The following is an 11,485-nucleotide window of genomic DNA, read 5'->3' as shown; positions in this document are numbered from 1 at the left end:
TTTTATACTGTATTTTTATATACAGCCAATAAGAGATTTATGCAGGAGAATTTTTTGTTCATGTTTGAAATATGTCAATAAATTCACATTCTTGAATAAAGTTGCCAGATAGAGAGGCTGTAGCTATGTCTCTGATATTTAATCAAAAATTATTTCTCATTCCATTCAGAAAGACAAGGTTAATGCTTGGAAAACCTCAAAGAGAAGATGTGAAATTGTGATTTTTAAACAATATAGATAAAATCATGTCTATAAATATTGTCATTTAGATGTACAAAGATTTTAACCAATCATTCTACATCTAGAAACCTTTCTAATTAGACCAATGTACAAATACAAGACTCCTTTTTTAAAATTTGACTGGATACCAGGCTAATATATATTTGTATTTCTTCTTACTTAACTCTGAATATTATGTTATTGCTTCTGTTTCAGGAACTCTTTATAAGACTTTGTCTCTAACACCCATTAGAGCACAGTATTTAAATGGAAGAAACTAATCAGACTGTGGTGTCTGAGTTTATTTTTCAGGGACTTTGTAACTCAAGAGAACTACAGATCTTCCTCCTGTTGCCATTTTCCATCCTCTACCTGATGACTGTGGTAGGCAACCTCTTTGTGGTGATATTAATCATCACTGATCATCACCTCCATTCTCCCATGTACTTTCTGTTAGCCAATCTCTCATTTGTTGACTTCTGCCTTTCCTCAGTTACTACCCCCAAAATGATCACAGACCTTGTAAAAGATATTAAAACTATTTCCTTTGGAGGTTGCATGAGCCAGATCCTCTGCGTGCATTTCTTTGGAGGGGGTGAGATGGTGCTTCTTGTAACAATGGCCTATGACCGCTATGTGGCCATCTGCAGGCCACTCCACTACACCAGCATCATGGACAGACAGAAGTGCATCTGGCTTGTTTTGATATCATGGATCATTGGATTCGTGCATGCCATGAGTCAACTGATTCTGATTTTGGAGTTACCTTTCTGTGGACCTAGAGTGATAGACAGCTTTTTCTGTGATATTCCTTTGGTGATGAAATTAGCCTGCATCAATACTGATACTCTGGGAATCGTGATAAACGCTGACAGTGGTGTTTTAGCAACAACTTGCTTCATTCTGTTGCTGATATCTTACACTTACATTCTACTAACTGTTCAGCTTCACTCCAAAGATATTTCATCAAAGGCACTCTCTACCTGCACCTCCCATATCATAGTGGTTGTGCTATTCTTTGGACCCTGTATTTTCATCTATCTGTGGCCTGTCAGCATCATGTGGGTGGATAAGTTTCTTGCTGTGTTTTATACAGTTATCACACCTCTCCTGAATCCAGCAATCTATACATTAAGAAATAAAGATATTAAAAATGCCATTAAAAAACTCAAAGATCACAAGTAAATTGGGGTATAATTTTTAGACTACTTTTCTAATTAAAAAACGTATTGTATGCATACTATTTTAGCTGTATTTGACCATGAAATTGCATATATAAGTAATTTCCTCATGGTATTAGTTCATGAACATATGGTTTTTAAAATAACTATTATGAAAGTACATTCAAAAGTCTAATACTTAGGTTGTTACCACTTAGAAAGAATAATAACTGCATCATATACATCTTTGTGTCTGAAGAGTAGAAGATGTAGATAATGTTATGAAAATAATAATCACCATCATTTCTAATCATTACGATTGTCGCAAGACTGTGCATATCACTTTAGATAGACTATTATGTACAAAGTTCCCATTGAATTACCTATCAGAATTATAATTTAAAAATATGTCATTGTCTTCCAATCCTAATTTTAACTTCACTATAGAAAATACTGAAGATATTTTCAAGCTTTGCATCCTCTTAGAGATCAAAATGATTTACAAATTCTAATGCTAGTTGCCTCACATTGACATGATCTCTGCCATTTTCCAATTTGTACCTATTCGAATGAAATCATAATTTTCCCCTTTATTTTTACAACAATTGAAACAACAGTGTTCATGATATTAGAATACAATTCCCTCAGTTCACAATTACTTTTATGAACTTGATTTTACTCTATATTCTGTAAGTAGAAGAGCTTGGTAAAAAATGTTTAGAATATTACATATAATGTATATATGCATATACATTTACTTTTATATGTATGTGTATAGACTTAATATTAGCTACCATTTGATAATGCGTGTCATTTGCTGTATGAAGCTCCACATATACACATTTACAATAGTTTGATATCTAGTATAATCCTAAAAAGAGATTTAAGTCATAATTTCTTGACTATCCTGTCTTAATATTTCATGAATTATGGTTGCAATCACTCTGTATGTGTATTCGAATAAGTTAAATATATATTCATAAACTAAAAACAACATTTAAATACCTGTATCATGATTCCCTGAAATCAGATTAGCAATAAGCAAGGCTCATATTTTTCCACATACCTTGAGATTTTGGGAAATATATTGGGAAGTTTTCGTATCTTTTTTTCTAATGTATTATCTCAGGTGTGTTTATAGATTTAACTATCTACCATTTAAAGACACCATTTTTTCTTTTTTGAAATTTGTTCTTTGGTAATATCTGCAATAAGCTGATTGCATGTGTCTAATTTCCCTGTCCTCTTATTTCCCACTTTCTCTCCTACTTCTATTACCCACCTCCACATTCACATGCACACCAGTGCCTTTCAACATTACTTTTTTTTTCTCTGTGGCCCACTTGGATTAACCAGAGCTATCTCTGTGTCTGTGTGTGTTGGTTTGGAACTATCCATGGTGAGCTCATCATTGGGGCACACCTGAAGAAAATATCCAGGCCTGCAACAGAATTGTCAGGAGCTCAGAGTTCAGCAAGGAGGTGAGAACACCGACTACACTCTGACCTATAATTGACTATTGACAGTTAACTGGGCATGACCAATACTAGACAGGCTTCAAATCATGACTGCATTGGCTGTGCCATGCCCACTAGATTGTATTTCACAATGCCTCTCATGATTGAAGAGATCATGCATGCATTCTTTCTGCCCCCTTTCCTCATTTTTCAAATCACTGCCATTTTACAAGCTATTTGAGACCTACACACAACTTACTTTCAGCTGCCTGTAGGCATACCATTATATAGAACAAAAGAGAACTTTTTGCTAAACTATAATTAGACTGGAAAATACGTGCTTATTGCCTGTGTGATTTCTAAGGATATGATTTCAATTTTATTTTAGCAATTCAGTGATATTACTTCTACATAACTGATGCTTCAAGAAGAAGCACAATGGAGGCCGGTGGGACAGTTCATTGGGTAAAGGAGTTTGCTGCCAAGCCTAATTACCTCACTTCAATGCACCAAATCTACATATTAGAGGAAGAAAATCAACTACCTTAAGCTATTTTTTTCTTTTATTGTTATTGTTGCTTTTATATTCTTCTCACTTATACTAAATTCTTACTGCAGTTTTTCCCCTGTCCCATCACTCCAGTCTCTCTTCCCCACTTTCCCTCTCCTGCAGATTGATTTTTCTCAGTAATGAGAAAATATCAGACCTCCCAGGACATAAAATTAGCATGACATAATATGATACAACAATACTGGGCAAATGCCATCATATCAAAATGGATATGAACGGGAAAACCCAGTATGAGGAAAAGCAGCCCACAAGCAGAAAAAAGGAGTCAGATACAACCCCATTCCCACGCTTAGGATTTCCATAAAACGCGATGCTACTCAGTCAAAACATACATGCGAAGGATCTGGTTCAAAGTCCTATAGGCCCCCTGATCTCTGAGAGTCCCCATGAGTTCCAGTCAGTTGATTCTGTGCTTATGGTGCCCTGTACCCTCTAGTTCCTCTGAACCTTTTTCCCACCACCACCTTTGTGCAGGACTCCCTAAGCTGTGCCTAATATTTATCTGTAGGACTCTGCACCTACACCCATCACTTGCTAAATGAAGTCTCTATACTCTCTTTGATGGCAATACTGGTAGACTCCTATCATAGAACATAAATATTTGTCTTTCTGAGTCTGGGTTACTTCACTCAGGATGACTTTTTCAAGTTTTATTCATTTGCATGTAAATTTCATATCATTTTTTAATAGTTGACTGATACTCCATTATATATATCATATATATATATATATATCAGATTTCCTTTATCCATTTTTTTGGTTGAGGGACATCTATTTTTTTCCAGATATAGTTATTTTGAGTAAAGATTCTATGAACATAGTTGAGCAAGTGTTCTTGTGGTAGGGGCAGAGCATCCTTTGGATATATGCCCTGAAGTGGTATAGCTGTGTCTTCTAGACACCAACAAACTAAATAATACTACTTAAAATGGGGTTTAGATCTAAGCAGAGAATTCTCAACAGAGGAAAACAAAATTTACTGAGAAACACTTAAAGAAATGCTCAATATCCTTAGACCTCATGGAAATGCAAATCAAAATGATTTTGAGATTCCATCTTATTCCTGTCTGAAGGCCTATGATTAAAAGTACAAGTGACAGCTAATACTTGTGAGAATGTGGAGCAAGGGGAACACCCCTCCATTCCTGGTGGAAGTGCAAACTTGTAGAGCACTTTGAAATTCAATATGGCAGTTTCTTGAAGTAGAATAGATCCTCTTTAGGCTGATTTTTGAGAGGGTTAAAATTGAAAGACTGCCTTGAGTTCAGAAGAGAGAGACTGTAGTTTTAAACTGTGTTGAGATAGTGGAGAAAGAAGTACTTTTGAGGTTGATCTCAATGCATTGGATTTGATATGGCTCCAACCTCTGAGAGTGGAATGTGGTTGTTTAATAAGTATAGTTCCATAAGTTCATGTATTTAAAATATTGTTCTGCAGTTGGTTGAATTGCTTGAGAAGTTTTAGGCATGACTTTGTTGTAGAAAGTGTGTCAGTTGGGATAGACTTTTAACTTTCAATATCCAATACCATTCCCAGTTCTCTCTCCCCAGTTCTTTCTGTCCTCTGCCTCATGTTTTTGGATAAGAGTTCTCATCTACTGTTCCAGGATCATAACTGTCTGATTCCCTGCTGCTCCACTCTCTGCCATGAAATCCATGAACTATAATCCTCTAGAATCATGAGTCTAAATTAAATGCTTTTATTTACGAGTTGCTTTTATTATGGTGTATTGTCATAGTAATAGAAAGGTAACTAAGACAGTGAAACTGGAATGAGAACATTGTGATTACATATGAATACTAGATATTAGCTTCATAGACATTTTGTAAATATTTCAGATCTTGCAATTTGAAAACCTAGATCTAAATCAGATGAAAGTAAATTCAATTTATTATGGGTCATAAATTTTATCTTGCATTAGGAAGTACCCTTTCCTAATGCAGGAAGGCTATAGCATGTATAATGATAATAACAGAGCAAGAAACTGAAAATAATTTTAGAAAAAAAATGGGGCGCAAGTAACTCCAGACTGATGTCTGTTCAGTTTAAAATGTAATGAACCTCAGATAGTCCATCTCAAATTATGAAATATGTTAATTATGTGATCTGCATCTCTCCTAAACAGCCATAAGACCTCCACTAACCCTATTTCTCTCAGCTTACAATCAGCCTTCTTGCTAGCATGACTAAAAACTCTCAGTCAGCACATCTGGGATATAGACCCTACTGTGAACTGTAGAGGGATGTCTTCATCTTCTGCTAGTAAGATAAAACCTGAAACAAAATTTAATGATCTTGGAACGGTTTAAAGTGTAAAAGTGGTAGTAGATGAAATGGTCCTTATGGTCCATGTTAGAAGGACATGAATAACTAAATATTTCTTTTTCTTTTTCTTATTTTTTTGAGACAGGGTTTCTCTGTTGCTTTGGAGCCTAACCTGTAACTAGCTCTTGTAGACCAGACTGGCTTTGAACTCACAGACACCTGCCAACCTCTGTTTCCCAACTACTGGGATTAAAGACAAACACCACCACAGCCTGGCAGAACTAAATACTTCTATGGGGAAAAAAATGCATCACTTTTACAACAAAACTATAGGAATACAGTTTCTTATTTCTTAAAAATATAGGTAAATTGAATTTCATTAAATTTCTACTACCCAAGATAAATCATTGGGTAAATAAATTTTTGATACATTGTTTCCTGTTACATTCAATATTTAAAATGTTTTGAAACATAGTCTGTAGCTTATTTTGTATTTAAGTTAAATTATCATTGTTTAAATATTACAAGGTTTAAGCACATTCCAATCTAGGCATATAACTATATTTTCTTAACCGTTCATTATTTTTATTTTCAAATTTCATGTTGTCCATTTTCTTTTATTAAATAACATCACCGTTCACAAAATAGTGTCCTGGAATTTCACTGTTAATCCATGGGCTATTCCACTGGAAATTGATAGTTTTATAACTATAAGATATTTTTACTACAGTGACTTGATTTTTCATTTATTCAGAGCATCAAATATATAAGAAAATAGATATTTTAAGAGAATTCATGTATCTTATATGTTCTTGATGTCATTTTCCATTTCTAATGGAGTGTTAGAGACTTTTCACATTTTTTGAATTATCTTATTATATATAATATTCTTCATTTATCTTAATTTGGGGGGCAAATGTGTCATTTGGCAATTAATAACTCAAATTTTGGTACGTTTTAAAAACAGCTTGGTATGATTTAGATTCATGTTACTTGACAAATGTTATTAATACATAGTTCCAAAAGTCTTTTCTTTACTTTTTGTTTTTAGTATTTCACTTGTAATCAGAACCTGATGATATCAAAATATAAATGAATGTGTAGGCTCTGTGCCTGCTGCAGTCTATTTGAGTTAATATTGTATTAGTTATACTATCTGGAAAACACTGTTTCCTTGGTTCCATCCACTCTCTATTCATTAAAATCTTTCTGTATCCTCTTCCACACACCATTCCAAGCTCTGCGGGGAGAAGCTTGATGAAGACCTTCCAGTTAGGACTGAGTGCTCCAAAGTCTCTCGCTTTCCACACATTGCCCAGCTATGTATCTCTGTGATTGTTCCTATCTACTGTAAGACGAAGCTTCTATGACAATAATTAAGCAATGAACAAATCTGTAGGTACATGTATACAGAAATGGGATTGCTTCTCCTGTAACTAAGGCTGATCTCCAATACAATATCTATCCAAAAATGACCCTAAATTTATGATCATCAGTTGCCACTGCCCAAGTAGTAAAACAAAAATTATGTAGATTTAAAAATAGAAATAGCAATAACAACAAATGGAAACAACAGAAAAGAAGCCATTATATTACTATCTTTTTTTTATTGATAAAAGGAGAATAAAGAAAAGAAAGGAAAAAAAAAACAAATTTCCACCTCCTCCCAGCCTCCCATTTCCCTCCCCCTCCTCCCATTTCCCTCCCCCTCCTCCCATTCTTCTCCCCCTCCTCCCACACCTCTCCCCCTCCCCCCACTTTTCTCCCCCTCCCTCTCCAGTCCAAAGAGCAGTCAGGGTTTTCTGCCCTGTGGTAAGTCCTAGGTCCTCCCCACTCCGTCCATATCCAGGAAGGTGAACATCCAAACTGGCTAGGCTCCCACCAAGCCAGTACATTGCGTAGGATCAAAACCGCGTGCCATTGTCCTTGGCGTCTCATCAGCCCTCATTGTTCGTCATGTTCAGAGAGTCCAGCTTCATCCCATGCTTTTTTTGGTAACAGTCCAGCTGGCCTTGGTGAGCTCCCAGTAGATCAGCTCCACTGTCTCAGTGGGTGGGTGCACCCCTCGTGGTCCCGACTTCTTTGCTCATGTTCTCCCTCCTTCCGCTCCTCCCTGGGACCTTGGGAGCTCTATCCAGCGCTCCAGTGTGGGTCTCTGTCTCCATCTCCATCCATCGCCAGATGAAAGTTCTAGGATGATATGCATGATATTCGTCAGCATTGCTCTAGGATAGGGTCATTTCAGGTTCCCTATCCTCAGCTGCCCAAGGAACTAACTGGGGGCCTCCGCTTGGGCACCTGGGAGCCCCTCTAGGGTCAAGTCTCCTGCCCATCCTAAAGTGGGTCCTTTAACTAAGAAATGGGGTTCCGTGCTCCCCTTTCCAACCTTCCTTTATCCCGATCCTCCTGTTTCCCCAAGTCCCCCCTCCTTTCCTTCTACCTTTTCTCTCCCCATCTCCCCTTACCCCCATCCCACCCCACCCCCAACATCCCACTTTTCTCCCCGGCAATTTTGTCTACTTCCCTTATCCAAGAGGATAACTATATGTTTTTCCTTGGGTTCACCTTCTTACTTAGCTTCTTTAGATTCGCTTATTGTAGACTCCGTGTCCCCTATTTATGGCTAGAAACCAATTATGAGTGAGTACATCCCATGTTCATCTTTTTGGGTCTGAGATACTTCACTCAGGATAGTGTTAAGTAAAGTAGAAATTGTGTAATATTTAGCTGATGATCTTGGAAGATCCACAGCAGATATTTAGGGGCTTCCATTTGTGAACAGAGTTTAGTGATTAGGAGTATAAATTATAATATTCTATTTATACAAATACAAAACCTAATTTTGATGCTTAATCCCTCTAAAATTCAATTTCTCAATCCATAAAATGTATGTAAAATACAACACAGGGTATTTTGTGAAGTTTAAGTGAGATAATGTACTAAAAACAGTGCCTTTTGCAAAAAAAATTTAATAGAAGATATATATTGATATTAATATTGTGTGTCACATTTGACTTCGGTATGTATACTATATCTTTGTTCGGAATAATGAATTAATAAACAACTTCATGGCTGTATTATTAAGTCATTATTTAAGTGTTGTGAAAGACCTCAATATGTGTATCTGACATCCACAGTAACTTACATAAACAAAAGACAAAACATAGAAAACCGAGCTAAATGTTCAGTTGGTCAAGAACAGCATTAATATCAAATATAACAGAAATTACTGTAATATATGTGGGAGAACTCATAGGAAGAAATCATAAAAGAAGCAAATGCATCTTTGTTTATCAAAAGTAAATAAAGCACAAAACAGCTGCTTCTAGAATATCAGCTTCTAGAATATCAACAAAATTAGCCCATTGCATTTATTCAATCCAGTGTATTAGTAGTTTTCATTCTTTACTTATTCAATAATTTATTAAAGGCTCATTTTGTAAGACAAGAAGTTTTTTTGACTTATGAGTTTCCTGCATCGCCATTGTGCAAACTATGACTAAAGACATGAAAGACTTTACCCTGCTGTTTCCCATTCTTTCTTGTATAATCTCCTCATCACTACACTTCACTTTCTTATTGTTATTCAACTCAAGTATGTCTACTTTCATGTTTCTGGCCAAGAACAAAGTATTATGATCAATGTGGATATACATTACCATCATGAAATATGATTTTTGTCATGTTTTATCAACAGGTGCTTTAAAGTCCACTCCTCTGTTTCAGTCAACGAACCAAATAAATTACTCCATCATTTTTGAGTTTGAGTTGCTGGGACTCTATATCTTGTCAATATATTTTTTCACTCGTGATCATGCTTTTTTCACTATTTTTAAAAAGAAGACTATAATGTCAGTGTTGAATGTGGAAGATATTATGCTAAATGAAGAAAGCCAGATACCCAGAAGCCCCCTACACACAATGATGTACGCTCTCAGTTATATGCAGACTTTAAAAATGTTGTTAAACAGAAAGTGATAGAATTGTAATCACAAGTGAAACACTGGGTGAAAAAATAGAATATTAATTTTAAAATTTTCAGTTATATATGACTAACAATTCCTAGTAATTATTTTACAGATTGAAAGTATACTTAATAAATTATTATGGATGAAAAATTGAAATAAATTTTAGATGCATTAATGTACACATAGTATCTATGTAAAGTACTACTATGTACTTTCACTATTTGTATATATATATATGTATATGTATGTGTAAATATGTTCACTATAATTATCATCAATAAAATATATATAAAACTAAAGTCATATTGCACAAATTATAATAAGATTGTTCCCCTTAGTTGTAAGTATGCTATGGGTTGATCATAAAGTTTTAAAGATTGTCAGTAATTAAATGTGGTTCAGGTGTCATTTGAAGGTGTTAATATGGTTGTCTAAATATCTATTTGCACTGTAAAATTACAAACAAGATTCTTTCTCTTTTAAAAACATTATTAGTCTTGGCCTCTTCAAGCAGAGTGTTAGTACATGTGAGAGTTGATGGAATGCCAAAGACATATGCATCTTTATATTTAACTTAAAATAGATGAAAGCCTTCAGGTTGTCCAGTGAAGAATGAGGTTTGTATAATCTAATGTAGTGCAAATCTATAAAGAACAAAACAACAACAAATTGATAAAGTAACTTTTGCTATCCTGTGACAGAAACTGGAAAAATCACTTCTATACAGAATACAGAATAAAAACTAAATAGCATGCAGAGTACTAATACTAAATTTAATAAAAAATAAATTTAAAATGTGAAACTTACTTAGTATGTAATATCAAATGAGTGGTTTGAGATTTTTTTTTTTCAAACCACTTAGTTTATAAAAATGTAGTTACCACATTACTAGTAAGTTTCAGACAATTCTTGCTAAACAAAATCAGCCAAAATCCCTAAAATGACAAGTATGGGAAGGATGACACATGACTCTGATTTTGAGGACATTTTCTTGAATTTGAAGCTTCTGAAGTATTGAATGTACTGCGTCTGTCATGGTACACATGTGCCTTTGTGAATATTTATTCTAGATCTCAGGAATCTGGCCATGAGTGGTGAAATGAGCCATAACTGAAGGGAAAAAGTCAGTAATAACTTTGGGAACAAGGTGGAATTGTCATGTTACTGTGTAATTTGCTTCTGAAATGAACAATAAATTAAATAAAATAAAAATAAAAGTATTACATTTATTTATATATGTGCATATGTATACACATATATATGCATATCTATATATGTACATTCAACCATGTAACAGCAAATATCTGGAGGTCAGAAGACAACTTGAAAGACTTGGTCTCTCTCTCCACTAACAGAGACTAACATGCATCATTTTCCTGACAACAAGTGACTTTATCTGCTATGGAATCTCACTGGCCTATGTGATTTATCCTATAGCATGTATGTTATCAGAACACATAAAATACCAATGTAAAATTACAAAATATTTATAAAATCAAAGGAACTATTTTGTTTATTATTGAGCTGTTCAGTTCAAGAAAAGTTGAAGGCTAGAGGTCCCCAAGGACAATGAAAGCAAAACTCTTTGCAACTACTAGGTCCTGTTTATGGGCAACTTTCCAAGACAGGCACAACTTTTTTCAGTGTATATAAACCACACTGAGCTGAAATACCCTAATCATTACTGGTTATAGCAGAAACTACAGTGGAATGGTTTTGGATTCAAGGAAGATTTAGAGGAAACATCATCCTAAAGGGAAGACCTGTTTCTTGTATAGTGAGTGCTTCCAAAAATGATTGTTGCAACCTTTTTTTAATCTCAAATACTCATCAAAGATTTGTCTG

At 34.9% G+C, this 11,485-nt stretch overlaps 1 protein-coding gene across 1 annotated transcript; it reads left to right on the top strand.

Moving 5' to 3' along the window:
• The first annotated feature begins 486 nt into the window (after positions 1–486).
• LOC142845004 (olfactory receptor 4K3-like) lies at positions 487–1,404 on the top strand. The gene has a single exon (XM_075963769.1). The coding sequence runs from the start codon at positions 487–489 to the stop codon at positions 1,402–1,404; it is 918 nt and encodes a 305-aa protein (XP_075819884.1).
• Positions 1,405–11,485: the final 10,081 nt, after the last annotated feature.

Source organism: Microtus pennsylvanicus, chromosome 2, assembly GCF_037038515.1.
Source record: "Microtus pennsylvanicus isolate mMicPen1 chromosome 2, mMicPen1.hap1, whole genome shotgun sequence".
NCBI lineage: Eukaryota > Metazoa > Chordata > Mammalia > Rodentia > Cricetidae > Microtus > Microtus pennsylvanicus.
This window is presented reverse-complemented; position numbering and strand designations above follow the sequence as displayed.